At 44.5% G+C, this 18,772-nt stretch overlaps 1 protein-coding gene across 1 annotated transcript; it reads right to left on the bottom strand.

Moving 5' to 3' along the window:
- Positions 1 to 15,385: 15,385 nt before the first annotated feature.
- On the bottom strand, positions 15,386 to 17,923 carry CD93 (CD93 molecule). The gene is made up of 2 exons (XM_079783494.1): positions 15,972 to 17,923; positions 15,386 to 15,700 (listed from the first exon to the last, which is right to left on the bottom strand). The coding sequence occupies exons 1-2, from the start codon at positions 17,753 to 17,755 to the stop codon at positions 15,676 to 15,678; spliced, it is 1,809 nt and encodes a 602-aa protein (XP_079639620.1). The 5' UTR covers positions 17,756 to 17,923; the 3' UTR covers positions 15,386 to 15,675.
- Positions 17,924 to 18,772: the final 849 nt, after the last annotated feature.

The raw sequence follows: 18,772 nt of genomic DNA, 5'->3' as shown, positions 1-18,772 counted from the left end.
TCTAGCCAATTGGATATAAACACACTACTTGCTGGGATACATGTGAAGTCCTCCCAAAAGGACAAACTTAAGATCTGGTTCTGATTTTAAAAATAATAATTATTATGGATAAAATGGGGAAAACAACTATTTGAAGGCACTAGGGAGTGACTAAAATCTGACAGAAACTGGAGGGACTTAATCCTTCAAAGGAGGAAACCACTTTGGATGAGATCCATGTGTATTCAAATTTTCCCCCAAGAAAATGTGGGGTGACTAAAACACTAGCAAACAACTCCAGTATTACAGGCTAGAGGTGTCAAAGGATGGAGTTCAGGATTTGCGCAGCTGGAAATTAAGGTGAGAATTGTGGAAAACAGGAAACCACAGGGAGTATCCCCCAAATCATCTATATATAAACTCAACTGAAATCTTTAACTGACCCCTGAACCGTACACATATGATGAAGACTTTAAGAAGGTCAGTGGAAATCATCACACAGAAAAATGAAAGAGCTGAGCATACATGTTAGCCACTGACTACCATAGGAGTTTAGAGTTTAAGTCTGACCAAGTTAGGCTTGGTAAACACCTTAAACTTTTCATTGAAACCCCTTCTCCCCCAAATGACCATACTTTAGAAGTAAAGGTTATGTCCCAGAACTAAAGAATTCACTCTGAGATTAAGGGAAAAACCAAAATATATATGCCCTAATAAAGCATAAAACTAAGTCTTCAGAAGTTCTATGTAATCAACCAATAATTTAACAAAAAATAATACTCACAGAAGGGGAGAGGAAGATAATATAAACTAGAGCCTCCACAAGTATCGAAGTCCATCATACAATTAAAAATACTAGACATAGAAAGAAATAGAAAAAATTAACCCCAATTTAAAGGGAAAAAAATCAATAGAAAAAGGTGTTGAAATGATCCAAATGGTATAACTAACAGATAAGTACTTTAAAGTAACTATTATAAACATATTCAAGGAGTTAAAGAAAAAAATAGTCATAATGAGTAAACAATGAATCTAAGTAAAGAAATAGAATTATATATGCATATATAATTGCAATTATATATATATACATATATATACATATATATGTATATATATGTGTATATATATATGTGTGTGTGTGTATATATATATATCTCCAAATTGAAATATAGAACAGAAAAATACACTATCTGAATTAAAAGTTTACTTTATAAACTTAAAAGCATACAGAAAATGGTAGGGAAAATAGATCAGTGAACTGATGAACTTAAATATGGGTCAATAGAAATTAATCGGTCTGAAATTAATTTTAAAAAATAAGTTTAGAAATAATGAATTAACAAAGCTTCAATTAGAGTTTTAGATGGAGAGGAGAGAATGTAATAATAACGTAGCTGATAAAATATTTTCAAATTTTGCTAAAAACATAAATTTATAGGCCCAAGAATTTCAGTAAACTCAAAGAAGATAAGTACATAGGAAAGCATAATTCGGTTCTTTATAGTCAAATTGATGAAAAGCAAAAATAAGGAGAATATCTTGAAAGCAGCTAGAGTAAAAACAAACTGATGTCTCATCAGAAACAATGAAGACCAGAAGACAATGGAGAAATCTCTTTAAAGTTCTGAAACAAACAAGAAAAAAACACACCAAAGAATAGTATGTCTAGCTAAAATATCCTTTACAAATAAAGGAAAAATAAATATATTTTCAGATAAAAGAAGCCAAGATAATTCAGTGCCAGCAGACATACACAGCAATAATACCAAAGAAAGCTCTTTAGGTGACAGGAAATAACACCAGATGGAAACCTGGATCTCCAAAAAGAAACAAAAATCACCAGAAATGGTGAATATATGAATAAGTATAAAAGATGATATTTACTCAATTTCCTGAAAAATAACTGGCTCTTTAAAGCAAAGATTGTGACACTATATTGTGGGATCTATAAAATCTGTAGTTATAAAACATATGACCAAAAAAATTGTACAAAAGACAGTGGTAATGCAATTATATTGTCTCAAGTTTCTTATATTTTAAATGAAGTGGTGCAGTATTAATTCTAAGCAGACTGTGTGTGATAAAATATAATTTATAGAGCAACTAGTAAATCTATATATTTAAAAGCCAAGTGACTTGAACGCGGGAACAACCAGAAGGACTAGTTGCTTTGACATGCACTGCAGCCACCCACTTTGATCAGGGGCGAGGCTGGCCGGCTGACCTCCCATGGCCCCTCCCCCTGGCTGGCCTGGCCCCGATTGGCCTCAATCGGCCCCAATCGGGGCAGGCCAGTGGGACCCCACCTGTGCACAAATTTGTGCACCGAGCCTCTAGTAATAATATAAAGGAAGATCAGGAAAACCAAATGAGGAGTCCAGCTCCTGGACTTGGTCTTGGTGTGATTTTTCAGGCCTGACCACAGGTAATTGCAGAGCCTTTACCTAACAGGTGTCATGAGGGAACTGCCTTCCCCACACCATGCTTGGAGCACAGCTGGAAAACTATGGTTTCTGAAGAGGCGTGAAGTTGAGTGACTCATGCCTGCCAGGGCATGCTCTTTGCATATTTGAACTCCTAGCCCTGGGCACCTTCATGTCCAGGTCTCTTTACTGAGGTCATGGACAGAAGTCTTCCTTCGGCACCTCTGCTGAGGTCTCCTTCTGAAAGAAGGGAAACCTTGAAGACATTTTTCCCCACCCTGACTCAGTCCATTCCTAGCCATCTCCCCTCTACCTCTCCTCCTCATTCAGGTCAAAAGAACCACTGGAATCCTTTGTTCCAGACTCCCTCTACAGTGAGGTCGCCTCTGTGTCTGGGCAGATTCAGCTCATCCTCTACCAGTGAACCTCTCAAGAGGAAATGAAACAGGGAGTTGGTGCTCTCTGCTTTGGGGTTTTTGCGTATACCATTTCAGTAAGTGACTAAGGGTTTCATTCTTTCTTTTATTTTGGCTCATTGTTGCTTTATTCGGTGACTCCAACATCTGACAGCTTAGCTTTCTCTCTCTCTCCAGCTCAGCTGAGCTCCTGACACCCACTAGAGGAATTAAAAAGCAATAATAAAATATTATAGTTAAAATTAAAAACTTCTGTTAAGAGTATGAAAAGACAAGCCATAGACTGGGAGGAAATATTTGCTAAACAAATATCTGAACAAAGGACTGGTATCCAAAATAGACACAGGAACTCATAAAACTCAACAATAAGACAATAAACAGCCCAATTAAAAATCTGTGGAAAATCTGAACACACACTTCACCAGAAAAGGAATAGAAAAATATGACAAGTAAGTATATGAAAGAGCTCCACATCATATGTTACTAGGGAAATGTAAATTAAAATAATGAGATATCACTATATACCCATGGAATGGCTAAAATCCCAAACACTGACAGCACCAAATGCTAGAGCAACAGGAACTCTCAGTCATTGTTGGTGGGAATGCAAAATGGTACAGCCACATTGAAAGTTTCTTACAAACTAAACATAATTTTACCATACTATCTATTCCTTGCTATTTAGTTAAAAACCTATGTCCACATGAACATCTGCACATGGATGTTTATATAAGTTTTATTCATACTTACAAAAAGTTGGAAGCAGCCAAGATGTTCTTCACAATGGATAAACAAACTGTGGTACATCCACACTAAAAAGAAATGGTCTATCTAGCCATGAAAATACCTGGGGGAACCGTAAAGCTATGTTGTTAAGTGAAAGAAGCCAATGTGAAAAGGCAACACATTGTATGTTGCCAAGGGTTCAGGGGAGAGGGAAGGAAGGAGAGTGAATAGGTATAGCACAGGGGATCTTTAGGGCAGTAGAAAGTAGTCTGTATGACAAGGTAAAGGTGGATATATTTCATTATACACGTGTCAAAACTCTTAGTATATACAACAAAAAGAGTGAGCCCTAATGTAAACTATGGACTTCTGTATAAACATTGGCCCAAGATGTTAATAATGGGAGAAATTGTGTAGCAGGGAGGAAAGGAGGCATATGGCCCTGTCTATACTTTCAGCTCAATTCATCTTTAAAACTTAAATATGCTCAAAAGAAAGAAAACATGATTGAAGCCCACCCCCACCCACCCCCTGCCCCCCACCCCCTAAAAAAAAATAGGAAAAGAGAATCAGAAGAAAAAAATGTCCTAAAAGCCAAAATCTAGTAAACAAAAGGGCAGGCTTAATCCCAATAAACTCTGATGCCATCGGTGTGAATGTCTAGAACAGGTAAAACTAAGCCATAGTGATAGAGCAAAACAGTATTTGTCTATGGAGATGGGGATTGACTGGGGGTGGAATGAGCACAGGAAACTTGCTGAGTGCAGGAATGTTCTGTGTATTGATTAAACAATGATTGGGGGGTGCATATATTTATCAAAACTTATCAGTAGTATAGTTGGAATTGGTTCTTTTCTCTGCATATCAATCTTACTTCAATTAAAAAAATAATTAAATAAAAAAAGGCTGCCTTGCAAGGCCATGTGAGGGTGTCAGTGGCACACTGATGATGGAGGACCAAAGTGGAGGACGGCCAGGCTTGGCTGCAGCAACACTGGGCTCCCATCTCTGAACTGTCATGTGACAAAAATAAGAGTTCTATTAACCAGGCTTTATGATGTGCAGGCATATTCACAGCCAAATATTACAAGTTTATTTAACAAACAAGTAGAACCAGAATAAAATTCCTAGAACAGTATTGATTCCTTGGCATTCAGGGAAGACCATTTATAATTCACATCTATTCTATACAAATAGATGTAAACAGTGAGGTAAGTGCCCTCAAAGATGAATTTTAATAGGCTAAACAGCTTAGCTAAAAATCTTTAACGAACCTTATTTCCCCCCAACAAACCTTTATTTTGTTTTATTTCAATTTTGGTTTGTTTTCTTGTTTGTTAAGCTAATGCATGGCTTCATACCAGACCATATGACTCCAAACTTTGAAATAACAAGGTCCAAATGAATCATCTTTTCCTATACTCAAGAAAAGATAAATGCCTCATGCTGAAGACCATTCAACATGTAACTAAAGTTAACAAGCAGCATTCGGTAGCACCCACAAATCATTAAGCATCAAACCCAATCTCTGAGCATCAAAGAAGCTGTTTTAGGCATCTGGTCTGCTCCGTGCAATGGAAAAAGCCTTTTAATGAAAGGCCATGACTTTATTGTTGACACTGGTTTCACTTCAAACTTGGCATCTGCAGTGCCCAAGAGCTTTTCCAAGGTTGTTTTTGCTTATAAATTTTAATAACATGAAAGGTTGTTTCCTTAGTAAAAGATGATCCCTTAAAAGTGTTGGGCCTAAAGCCAAAGGATAGAGGTTTGCCTGTGGCTATCTCTAAGAATGGTCCTTTGTGGTCAGTTCTCACTCCCACTCTCACGTAGTTAGATGATATGAAAAAGGGAGGATAAAAGAAAGAACCCAGCACTGTGAACTTGAAAACTTAATACTCAGCATGGGGGAGAGGAAACTGGGCTTGGAACAGACAGAGGAGGCTCTTCTTCATGATGTATTTGAATGTTTTGATGGAGGCCAGTAAATGAAGGGAATTGATTCTGGTGCTGGCTTGGAGGGAGGTAGAGAGAATATTGGTCATGGAAAGCGATGTTTCCAATCATTAAAGCTTAGCAGAGGATTTACACAAACATCCAGCAACAGAGGAAATTCAGATAGTAAAAAGCTAGCTCCAGCCCACAAGAGTCATTCATTTGTTATTGCCTCTGAAAAAAATGAAGTCCAAAGCAATTATGTCTTATTGTTTTATAAAAATACAGACCACACTTGTAAATATTTATTTTATTTACAACATTGATAAGCAGAAGTTCAATATCAACTTTATTGAGCTATGATTTACATACCCATTTTACATGTATGTTTGATGAGTTTTGACAAAGGCAAGCACCCACATGTGGATGGTGATCACCACCCAGTCAAGACACAGAATATTTCCACCCATGGCAGGGTTCTTTGTGGTCAGTTCTCACTCCCACTCTCATGTAACCACCAATCTACTTTCTACTTTCTATCACTAATAATTACTATTACCTACGTATTCTCGAATTCCATAGAGGTGGAATCATACAGAGTGTATTTATATGTATATATATTTTATTGTTGATAGTATTACAGATGTTCCCCATTTTCCACTCTTTGGCCCTCCTCCATCTAGCCCCTGCCCTACCCCAGGCCTTCACCACACTATTGTCTTTGTCCATGGGCTATGCATATCTATCTATGTATACAAAAGCCTAAGTGACCAAATGACTGAATGACTGAACGACCAGTCAACAGGCCTCTATGACACGCACTGACCACCAGAGGGCAGGCGCTCAATGCAGGAGCTTCCCCCTGGTGGTCAGTGTGCTCCCACAGCGGGAGCGCCACTCAACCAGAAGCCTGGCTCATGGCTGGCGAAGGGGGCCAGGATGAGCAGGAGTGGCTCGGGCTCCTCCCCAGCTGCCTGCTCTTTGCGTACTGCAACATTCCTCAGGAGATGTCAGATTGTGAGAGGGTGCAGGCCAGGCTGAGGGACCCCACCAGTGCACAAATCTGTGCACCAGGCCTTTAGTATGTATATAAGTTCTTTGGTTAATCTAAACCCCCTTCCCTGGGAGCTCTGTCAGTTTGCTCCATGCATCCATGCCTCTGGACCCATTTTGTTTATCAGTTTATTTTATTCATTAGATTCCACATATAAGTGAGATCATGTGATATTTATCTTTCTCTGACTGGCTTTGAGTATAGGCTTATATGTCTGGCTTACTTTGTTCACCATAATGCTTTTGAAATTCATCCATGTCATTGTGTTTATCAAAAGTCTATTTCCCTTTCTTTCTCTTTCTTTCTTTCTTTCTTTCTTTCTTTCTTTCTTTCTTTCTTTCTTTCTTCCTTTCTTTCTTTTGATGAGGAGTATCCCACTGTATAGATAAACCACAATCTTTATCCATGTACCTGCTAATGAATATCTATGTTGTTTCAGTTTGAGGATCTAAATAAATCTGGGAATATCTGTGGCCAGGACTTTTTATGAGTAGTAGGTTTATTTCCCTTGAATCAATATCTCAGAGTGGAATTGCTGGGACCTATGTGCATATTTAACTATTTAAAAATTTGCCAACTGTTTTTGAAGAGGTTGCACCATTTCCATTTCCATGAGTGTCTATGAGAGTTCCAGCTGAGAAGTAGCCTTTGATGGCAGGGCACAACTAAAAGGTGATTTATGCTGAGGCATAGAGAAGTAAGGCATACTTCACGCCCCCCCCTCCTCCTCTACTACTACACATGAACATCATTTTGACCAAGACAGAATGGAGATGGCCACTATGGGGGTCAATGAGGGAGTAGTCGTGGGATCTGCCCTCAGATCATGGGTTTCAGGTTGCTCAATCTCTCTGGGGATAGCAGAGAGCTTTTGAGTAGTTTAGCTTGTGTGTGAGGTGTGTGTGTATGTGTGTGTGTGTGTGTTTGGGGAGTTCACAAGTGTAAGTGTATTCGATTGGATATAAGATATTTAAAATACCCATAATTGCTTAATGCTCTGCCTTTTCTATTTGAAATAGGTTGATAGGCCAGCTTGTCACTAGTTGATACTTTTTAAATTGCAAGTCCAGTTCCCATTCACATTTAATGGGAGGCAATGAGACCTCATGACTAAGAGTGAGACTGGAAGATTTCACACCCCTACTTCATCACCTGTGAGCTGTGTGACTGTGGGCAAGTTTTCTAACTTCTCTCTGCCTCAGCTTCCTTATCTGTAAAGTGGGGATGGTAATGCTGCCTGTTTCTCAATAAATAAATACTACTTTCACATTGGGTAAGAAGTAAAATTTCAATGAATTTCTCCTCTATGTTGCTTTAACAACATATTGCATGAGATAATATACCCAGTTGGTCTTTGGTTTAAAAAATCTTTGAACTCAGCTATCGGGCGAAGCACAGTAAAGATATATCTCTGCCCTCAAGTGCCTTAAAGTGTCTTAGGAAGACATGATGTGTAGCCACTGAGCCTTCATGTGAGGACAGTAGAAAATCCCTGAAAAAGAAGTCCTATTTCAAGTACCCAGCTTCTTCCTAAGGAAATCAAGCCATGGCTTCAAAGGAATAAAGGAGTGTTTATTGAGCACCACTAAGTGCTAAGCCCTTGTCTAGATGCCTTGACCAAAAGACAAAAACTGCTGCTCTGGTAGAGTTTACATATGTGTAAATATAGACAATAAGTAATAAATGATAATGTCTGAAAGGAAATTATCTACTATGCTAGAAAGTGGCCAGAGCTTTGGAAAAAACAGGGCAAGCAAGGGTCATTGGACAAGCAAGGGTCACTCGGGAGATGATACAATTTCATAACCTACTACAAGTGGAAAGGAAGATGGAAAATGTCAAAGAAAAAGTCAGGAAACATGGGACATAGAACAATTTAAAAATTGTTTCCAGAATAAGAGTGAAGAGAATGGACAGGAGGGTATACTCACAAGAATAAGAGAAGAAAATTACCCCGAACTGAATAAAACAGTTCTCCAGGAGGAGTCCCTAACACGCAGCAGCTTGATCCAGAAACCCGTCAGAAAGGAAAAATCTTGGGCTCCATCCCAGACCTGCTGTCTCTAAAATTCTGGGCTGAGACCCAGCTGTCTGGGTGTTAACAAGCCCTGCAGGGGGGCCCAGGGGACCCCAGCAAGTGCTCAGAAACAACCAGAATAAAGCACCTCCTTAGATGGAAAGTGCTTGCCTAATGCAGGCAGGCTAGGGGGAAGAACCACACCTCAGAACAGAAGAGAACAAGAAGATACAAAAGCATCCAGGGGAGGGACATGGGGGGAAAGAACTCACTTATGAAAGAAAACAAGTCATTTGACACTAGCCATCTCATCATTAACAACGGCTGTGAAAAAGCAAGGACACTGTCCATATCTGAGGAGCAGTAAGTAGTTTACATTGCAGACATCGTTGGGTTGGGGGAAAGGGCATTTCAGTCATGCAAGGATGCTGAAAACCTACCCTTTTGTGGACTTCTCAGAAAAAGGCAAAAACAAACAAACAAAAACACTCAGTTTGGGCTCCATTCCTATGAAAACCAAGTCCAAGGTAATCAGGGGAAGATGAGAATCATGTAAAATTCATGGCATCTAAATAGGTGTTGACTGTGAAACCTCACAACTATTGACAAATAAAATTTAGATGCATCAAGGTGTGTGATGTTGACAAGGGGTTGGGTAGTTTGAGAGGAAGAGAGAAAGAAATAGCAGAGTTTGGCAACTTTTTCTTTTTCAGGGAGAAGGATATTGCTAATGATGAACATCAGACATTCAGAGAAAGGCACAGGTTTATGGAAGTGAGGTAAAAAATTAAGAGAAGCATTTGAAGAATACAAATAGTCCTTATAAAGTTTCAGAATATTAGTGGGAAAAAGTAGAACCAAAGAAACCTCAGTGAAACCAGTAATAGACAAGAAAGAAAGAGTAGAAATGCCAAGAACATGTTACAAATAGAATAGACAAAATTAGCCACCACATATTACTAGGAATCTCATTAGTAATGTAAATAGGCTAACTTTTCCCATTAAAAGGAAATTATCTCCTTTTTTTTTTTTGCCCTGCCCAGTGTTTTCAATGGTTAGAGCATCAGCCCCCATACCAAAAGGTCTCAGATTCAATTCCTGATCAAGCGCACGTACCTGGTTTGCAGATTCAACCCCTGACCCTGGTCAAGGCACATGTGGAAGGCAACCAATCAATGTGTCTTTCTCACATGATGCTTTCTCTCTCTCTCTCTCTCTCTCTCTCTCTCTCTCTCTCTCTCTCTCTCTCTCTCTTCCCCCCTCCTTCTCCCTCACTCCCTCCACTCTCTCTAAAAAAAAAAAAAAAATTCAATGGAAAAAATATCCTCTGGTGAGGATTAACAACAACCAATAAAAAGACAAAGGCTTTTTTGATTGGATAAAAGAAAAAGAAAAACAGTGAAATTCAGCATTGTTGTTTACAAGAGAGAAACATAAGACATAAGAAGGCTAAAAATAAATTTAGAAAAAAGTAAAAACTGAAAAATGTTAGTATTCACCACATGCAACAGATTAATTAGGCATATCAGTATGTTTGTGGTGCATATGTGTGTGTGTGTGTGTGTGTGTGTGTGTGTGTGTGTGTGTGTCGAGGGCCAGCCATAGTTGTTCATATTAAGATATAATTTCTAACTGTATTTTGTTAGTGACTAGATTGCCAAAAGGATCAGCTTTAATTAACCCTGAGTGATGAGTGTTTATAGCAAGTGTCCTGTCCATTAGCATAACCACGGGGCACTTGATCCCACCTGAGCCCTGTTCCTGCCAGGACACAATCTGAAAGGCAGCTGGATTGGGAACTGACCACCATCTGCTGCCCAACTTCCACTCACAGTGAGATTCATGCAGCCACACAACAGCCAACCTGCTCAGCCTGTCCACTTAGTTAAATAAATCCAGAATGCTTTGCTGATAACGCTCCTGTGATCATTAGAGAACAGTATTTTTGCGTCAGTCCAATTGGACATGTTTACTCCTGTACCAGTTGTCACCAGGGCAATTAAAAAGATGCGGGAATTAAAGGGTGTCGATGGAGGCCTGAGGAGTGGACTCTGATTCCAAAGGCAACATTTGGAAGCATTCAATCGGGCCTGGTTTCAGCAGCTGGGGCACTGGTCACACTGCAGCCTGGGCCCCCTGTATGTCCATGTCCCCGAGGGCAGAGTGCTGAGGCACAGTGTGGGCAGCAGGGCATGCCTTGCACCCACCCAGTGCTCTGGGCTATTGCTGCCTCCAGTGGGTGAAGACGTGGAAATGGGGCAGTCAGGTTACCTTCTTTTAGCAACTGCTTGAAAAAGAAAACAGATACAATTAACGATCGTACATGCAAGTCTGCCACACATTTTGAGTTGTTATGAAATACATATATATTTTTTTAAATATTTTTATTGATTTCAGAGAGGAAGGGAGAGGGAAAGAGAGACAGAAACATCAATGGTGAGAGAAAATCATTGATCAGCTGCCTCTTGCACACCCCCCACTGGGGAACAAGCCCACAATCAGGCATATTCTCTGACCAGGGATCAAGCTGTGACCTCCTGATTCATAGGTCGACGCTCAACCATTGAGCCACGCCAGCCGGGCATGTTACGAAATATATTAAAGCAAGTTGACAACAAACGTATTTCAGAGTTTATTAGAATAGTTGTGTAATACAAAGTGCAAAAGATGACAAACCTGCCAATTGAGGCTGACCCAAGATGCCGCTCAGTTTCTCAGAGTTCTGAGGATCAGTGCCCCGTTCAAGCGTGCCCTCCCCCAACCTGTGAAGCACTCATGCCTGGGATGAAAATAAACCCCGCATTGAAACCCCATGATTCCAGAATTAGTGGAACACGGTTTAAATACACGTATTTAAAACTACTTACCTTCTCATTTAGCATTCATGAAGTGACTAGACATTTACAATCACACCTACCATAGCAGAACAAGACCTAGCATACACTCTAGTTCAAGCTTAAGCCAAATATGCAAAAAGAACTTCAGCCCAGGGGAGCAGAGGACAAAATCTGTTGGGGGGGAGGGGAGGAAACCCTTGCAACTTTGCAGGTAAAAGGAACTATTCAAGAAAGAAATTCTAGAATTGCTTCTTAAAATAACTGGGCATTAACTCTAAGAACAGACCAAAACACATTTTTTAAAGCATGTCATTTAATATTAGTTCCCCAAATCTGGAGGTGGGGAATTTTGATTATTGTCTTTTTGGGGTTTTTGTTGCTGTTCATTCCACGAACCACACAGATTTAAGCAGTGGGTTTCGCAGCCAGACAGAAACAGATGTCCTCGGGGCTCCTATCTCAGATTCCCACACTGGACCTATTGTTTAAGGTGATGGAAATATGTAGAGCCATTACACGATTTGCAGCTGCTAGAAAGCATTGCTTTCCTGTTTTCCTGTTCTAGACAATGGCAAAGTCCAGGAGAAAAATAACACAAAAGGCTTTCCTATATTTGCCTTAAAAAACTGCCTTATTTTGAAGTTAGTACTTTTTTTTGTCAGATCTCATCTTTTTTCTTTTAGTTTTCACATATTTATGGAAAAGAAAGCTGGAGTAAAAGTAACCAATGCTGAAATGCACATTCTTCAAAGATTTCTCGTGAAGAGGCCAGGTGCCATCGCAGCAGACTCAGACAGGTGCTCATGATTAGAACATAAATGAGAACAGCAACGTGCACATGAGCATTTAAGAGAAAATAGATTCATTCCCTCCTCAGGCCCACCTTCATGATGTACATGAGCATGTATTACATGCTTAATTTTTGATTCCACTTCTTTGCCTGATCATGGAACGAAGGGAGGAGGAGCCTTTGCCAAGGTTGCTAGGCTACCACTGAATAACACTGAGGGCTAGATATGGCCTTGCAAAGCCTGACAGGGACCGCACCCCAGAGTCCTCCTGCCCGCAACTCAGAAACTGCTTAATTCACCCACTTAACTGAGGCTGGGAAAATGCCATGTGGATGTGTAGCATCACAGTGTCACCACTCCGTCAAGCTGCCCTCAACAGCTGCGAGTGCCTCGAGGCCGCACTGCTGAGCCGTGGTGGGTCCTGCTCACCAAGCCCACCACTCCCTAGGCACTGTTGGATAGTTGCCCCACCCTCGGTTTCCTCCACGCCTCAGATTCCCGAGGGGGAAATGTCCTCTTGCATCAGGCTCTACAAATAGTAAAGAAGAAAAAGGAGCAATGACTGTCCCTCAAAGTAAGAAATGGGCCTAGTGAGCTGCATAATTAAAGGTGTCCTCCCCCTTTTCAATCATCTGCCTTGGAAGGTGGAAGGTAAGAGGAAGTAAGTTTGTCCCAGATATAGGTTTTCCAAGAGTTTCCTAAAATGATTGAACTATGGGAAATACTATTTGGACAAAAGTCCCTATCGCCTTGGAGCCTGTTGCTAAGTAGACCCTTCTCCCTCTCCCCATCGGCTCACTTGTCCTGCTGCTCAGCAGGTTACAAACAGCAGCACCTGGTCCGGAGGGGTGTGCACATGTCAGGGCCACCTCTCCCCATGCTCAGCCCCATCCACTTCTCTGGCTGTGTCACGGCCGAGCTACCTGGGGCCCCTGTGAATAAATGGGCAGTCCGCCAATGGCCACACAGCCCACAAACACTAGTGTATTCACTGCCATGGCCCCGAGCTCTCCAATACAAGGATTCAAATACTCAGGCAGAATTACAGCAGTGTTAAAGGGGAGAATAAAGCATCTGTTTGAGGCCAGAAGTTTCATCCATTTCTCTGCCTGAGGTCATGCAGGTCGAGGATCTTGGCCGCTGGTAGGCAGTGGTGTGAGAGCAAGAGACCTCACTGGCATTTGGGGGGCCAACTCAGCCAGAGCAGATTCTCAGAAACTATTTATCAGCCCTTTTAGCCCCTTGGGGGCCCTAGAAGAACCAAACACTGAAATGAGAGTGCATGTTAGTAACCTCAGCCAGTCGAAGGCCCACAGGCTCACAGAGGACTTGGGCAAAGCCCAAAGTAAGATTGTCTCCTTCATCCCAAATAAAAAGAAAAACTGGAAAAACCTAGGGGGAAGCTGTTGAATTTGCATTTATTTCATGTCAATGCAGATACTGGTCCGCAACAGCGTTTAAGTCACCAGTTGGCTCCCATACAAGAGACCGCCAGGGTCCAGTGGTGAGGGCACAGCTTTGGTCTCCTAGAGCCATGGTCGGCAAACTGCGGCTCGCGAGCCACATGCGGCTCTTTGGCCCCTTGAGTGTGGCTTTTCCACAAAATACCACTGCCTGGGCGAGTCTATTTTGAAGAAGTGGCGTTAGAAGAAGTTTAAGTTTAAAAAATTTGGCTCTCAAAAGAAATTTCAGTCATTGTACTGTTGATATTTGGCTCTGTTGACTAATGAGTTTGCCGACCACTGGCCTAGAGTGTCAGACACCACTTATTCCAAGTGAAGGCTGACTAAAAAGCAGAACTTACAAGCACCTGCTAGGCTCCACAGAGCCTTCCTGTTTCCTGTGACACCCCCTGCAGTTTCCCATGGTCTTTAAAAAAATAATAAACTGTAGCACATACATTTCAAATTTGGAAGAAAAAAAAAAAAGCGTACTGGACTCTGAGGGCCGGGGTGTTAACCTCTGGGACAGTTGCATTTCTAAGGCAAAACCAGAAACAATGGGATGGCCTCCTCCTGGGAGGCAGAGTGCGGATCTCTGGAAGGAAGCCCATTCCCTCTGGACGTCAGGTGGCGGCAGCAGACAGCCCCCAGGCCTGGAGGCCTCCCAGGGCTCCTCAGGAAGCTCTCACAGCCTTGACCATCCCAGCGGCTTTCTGGCTGCACAGGCAGAGCCTCGCAGTACTGACCGCATCATAAGGGAAATCTTGGCGAGTGAGCCCTTGAACATGAGGATATAAATGAACGCTTTGAGCAGTGTTTATAGTTGCAAAAGATTTTAGTAATTCTCTCTTCCTTCCCTCCCCCAGACCCCCTCTTTAAAAAAAAAAAAAGAGAAAAAGGGGATACAAGTTCGTGAAGCAGCACGGGGACTGTCATGGTGCGTGACTGGCCCCCGGCCCTTCTGTGTGCTACAGCCACACATCAGGATCAAGTGTCAGGACTGTGAACTATGCTAATGTCGACTGAACTGGGCTAAAAGCTTTATGATGCCAGCAAGGCATCCTTTAGAAACACGTCACGCGTCCTCTAGAAACAATCAGAGCAAAAGACTCTCTAGGGTGCCCTCGATCTACAGTCAAAGCACCGAAATCCAGAGCTGCCTGCGGTGAAGGCAGGGACGCGGGGCGGGGCGGGTGTCTTGGGGATGTGCAGGCTTAGAGACAGGCTGCCCTTGGCGTCTTCCTTATGAGTGTTCAACGCGTCCACAGTCAAGTCTGTGTTCACATCAGAACATTTAGATGAAATTAGATTCAAGTGTTCGTGGAACAAACCCTGGCCTCCCTCTTCAGCACTTTTGATTATTTTCAAAACCGTTTTAACTCGCTTCATACAACTTTCTCCACATTTTTCAAGTTTCACTGGCAAATAAAGCCAGGACTCTCAGAAACTTAAGAACGAGACATGTGATTTCTAAACTCCCTACCTCCTTGCTAACTAAGTGGAGGATTTCAACAACATCAAGGTCAGCAGGACTTGTGATGGGAAAATGCATGAATGGAAATGCAAAGACATGTTTTCAGTCCTAAATATGTCTGTTCCTTTTGACAAAAAAAAAAAAAAATAACTTCTTACATAATTACACAATAATTTACTTAGTTTCCATTATACTAATTAGCATTATCAGACCCCTTTTCTTCTTCGATGACTCCAGTGAGCAGAGAATCCGTTCAAAGGGAGCCCATTAGCACCTAACATAATCCAGAACCAGTGCAGAAAAAGAAAATCCATTGTATTCGAATTTGAAAAGGGAGACTGAGTGACAATTGGTAATATTCATAAAATTCCCCGCCATGACACCACAACCCATGGCTTCCACTCCGGAATATCACACGCATTTAGGATACAGCTGACCATTCCAAGTGGCCAGGCTTTTAAGGAGAAAGTTGACAATTGTTTGCTAAGATTCCAGTCCAGTCTTTCAGAAGGATGTGGGTCCCTCCATCTGAGCTCTGAGGATGGTGGCAGCTGACTGGCAGTGTCTCTGGGGCCACCGCACCTTCAGCAGTCTGTCCCAGGTGTTGGACTATGGGAAACAGAAGGTGACAGCGTTGGAAGCTGGTGGGCCCGGCCGTGCATGTCTAGACCCTGGGGGAGGCCCATGTGCACCCGAGCTGCAAGCAGATCAACTGTCCTAAAGGAGCTCCAGCATGCCTCCGGGTTCACAGCGGGGTTGGGTTTACTGTCCAGCTTGGACGGTGCCTGCCCCCACTTTCTACCTGTTTCTGGGGTTGTTGCCCACCCCCACCCTGTGTCTGCCCCCTCCTGCCCCCCTGGGCAACCTCAGCCCTCTTTACCTGTACTGGTTCTCCATGGCCCTGCTCTCAGCTCTCTCCGGAACCCAGGAGTAGCTGTCTGCCGCGCTCTGAGGCTTCTTCTCCTTCACCTCCCTCTTGGCTCTCCGCTTGCGGTAGACCAGCAGCCCCAGGGCCAGAGCCAGCAGGAATAAGATGGCCGCCACCGTGCCGAGGATGTAGAACAAAAGCAGCTTTTGCCAATCGGGGCCTTCATTCCTTTTTTGGGCAATGAGATCCCCATCCGTAGACTCCTCGTGACCAGTGGTGGCCGTGGGGTGATGGCTGCTGTGCTCCATCCAGATTCCTGGGGACCCACTGGTGGCCAGAGACTGGGGTGACGTAGGGGTGATAGAGGCATTGGATTCAAGGAAGGGTCTCCACCTGGTGGGGGCCACCTTGGAAGTGTGCTCAGGGCCCCTAATTGGACTTGAGGTTGTGGTGGAAGGCATGAGGCTCCCCTCTCTATCTCCTGTGTCCTGCCCCTGGGAGGTCTCGGCAGATGGTCCCAGGGACGTGGGGCCTGTGATACAGGAGACCCCGTCGGGGGCCAGCTCCCTGCCTGGCAAGCAGGTGCAGCGGAAGGACCCTTGCGTGTTGAGGCAGTAGCCTTCACAGAGGCCGCCCTCGGGGCTCGTACACTCATCCACATCCCGACAGGCCTCCCCCCGGGGGCCGCCAGGCTCGTAGCCCAGCCAGCACTGGCAGTGGAAGCTCCCCGGGGTGTTGACACACTCCTGTTCACAGGGGGAGGCCTGGCACTCGTCCACATCCACACAGTCCCGCTGAGTCGCGTTCAGCTGGTAGCCTTCGGGGCACTGGCACGTGTAGTTTCTCCAGAGGGAGTCGGGGACGCATGTGGCCACTCCTCTGCACGGGCTGGAGCTACAGGGGTCCCGGGAGATACAGGTCACCAGGTCATCCAGCAGCCTGAACCCCGGGCGGCAGCCGCAGCGGAAGGAGCCATCCTCCCCGTCCAAGCATTCCTGCTGGCAGCCCCCGTTATTGAAGCTGCATTTGTACTCAGCGCTGGCACAGAGGGGTCCCGAGATGCCCCAGTCGAACACATCGGTGGCCCTCTCCTTGCACAGGAAGAAATGCTGCCCACTCTCACCCCCATCCCCACAGGCCACGTTGGCCACCGAGGCGAAGGGCACAGCCTCCAAGGAGGAGCTGGTGGCCTGAAAAGGAGTCGAGTAGTTCACCTGGCCTGGGCCCCCCAGGGCCAGGGGCCGGCACATGCCTTTGAAGCTGAACTTGCACACGAAGCCCTCGATGTTGCTTACAGGAGAGCCTGGGTTTCCACAGGGGCCCTCAGACCACTTGGGGAGGTGGCTGGAGAGGGAAGAGAGGGACGGGTCCAGCATCAGGGACGCACAGCGGTTGGAGATGCAAGTGTTCCTGGACTCCTTGTACCAGTTGGAATAAAGCGTGTCCTCCCCACCGCCCACCCAGCTGAAGCCCCTCAGAGGCAGACTGGGGTCCAAGCACTTGCCCTTTTCTCGCTGGAGTCCTATCCAGAACTTGCCTGTCCAGGGCGCCCCAGGCTGTAGGAGCTGGGCCAGTGCTCGCTGGATGTGCTGGGCCTCCTCCTCAGTCTTCACTGTGGCCAGGTTGCCCCCATCCTTGTTGCAGAGAAGCTGGGCCTCGGTGGCAGGCAGCTTGCCCCAGTGGGCTGAGTAGCAGGCAGTGCCCGCGCACACCACGGCCTGTGTGTCAGCACCAGCCCCCAGCCAGGGCTGGCTCAGCAGTGGCAGCAGCAGCAGCAGGCTGGCGGAGGTGGCCATCGCGGTCTCCGTGTCGCCCTCGGCGGGGGCTGGAAGCCTGACAGTGACCGTGCCCGCCCCAGCCAAGCTCAGAGGGGAGCCGAGGGCTCAGACACTGACACTCCGGCACAGAGAAGGACACAAAGGCTGTGGGCTTTGCACGTCCCCCTGACCCAAGGCGCATCCTGTGCTGTTGTATTTCTTATTTCTCACCGGATACTGGGACTTCCTGCAGTGAATAGTTTTCTGACTCCTGTTGCCTTCATCATGGGTTTGTTGTTCATAAAAGGAGCCAGGCGGCTTTGCTGGGTCCCTGGCTAAGCTCTGGGAAAATGCGGCCACATCGGGGGAAGGCAGCTCGGGACACTGGCTGCTTTATTTTGGATCCATTCTCTCCCATCCGTATGAGGAGCTTAAATGGCATGCTACAGAGTGAGGAGGGAATTTCGGGGGCCAGGAACTTGAAAATCTCACCGAGCAACCCATAATAAAATTCCACTCTGGTTTGCAAACAACCAGAAAGAGGAAAGAATCCTCAGACTTGACACACGAGACCACGGATGGTTATCATTTCAGCCTTTTTTAGAAGCAAAGTGGATTTTTCTTTTCCTATCTCACGTTCCCTTCAGTGTTGGGAGCCTTTTCTCTTTTATTCCCCCCATCATGAACTTTAAATAGAGAGGCAGTTTTTAAATAGGAACTGGGCCGTGGGAATGTCTGAGTGTCTCAAACAGCGCCAAGCGCCTTGAGAACATCAAACCAAATTGGGCGAAATTTCGCAGTTTTCAGGGTGTCACAGTGCAAATACTGTGTGGGGAGGAGGCAGTGCACCAAGAGCATCAGAAAGAAAAAGTGAAAATGTTTCTGGCCTCCTGGCCCTGGGCTTGACCCTGCCTCCCCCGCTCAGGGCTCCCGGGAAGGGTCGGACGTCTGGGCCCAGAGGGAGGGTCCAGGCCGGACTCCCGCTGCCTTCATCGCGGTTCTGTTGTTCCTAACAAGAGCCGGGCATCTTGGCTGACCACCTCCCACACAGCAACT

The sequence above is a fragment of the Cnephaeus nilssonii genome, assembly GCF_951640355.1.
Source record: "Cnephaeus nilssonii genome assembly, chromosome: 11".
Lineage (NCBI taxonomy): Eukaryota > Metazoa > Chordata > Mammalia > Chiroptera > Vespertilionidae > Cnephaeus > Cnephaeus nilssonii.
This window is presented reverse-complemented; position numbering and strand designations above follow the sequence as displayed.

Excerpts from the sequence above, each read along its gene's own strand:
- CD93 (XM_079783494.1), bottom strand. The coding sequence starts at position 17,755 with ATGGCCACCTCCGCCAGCCTGCTGCTGCTGCTGCCACTGCTGAGCCAG. Across the intron at positions 15,701-15,971 it reads GCCATGGAGAACCAGTACAG|TCCAACACCTGGGACAGACT; the intron begins GTAAAGAGGGCT and ends TGTTTCCCATAG.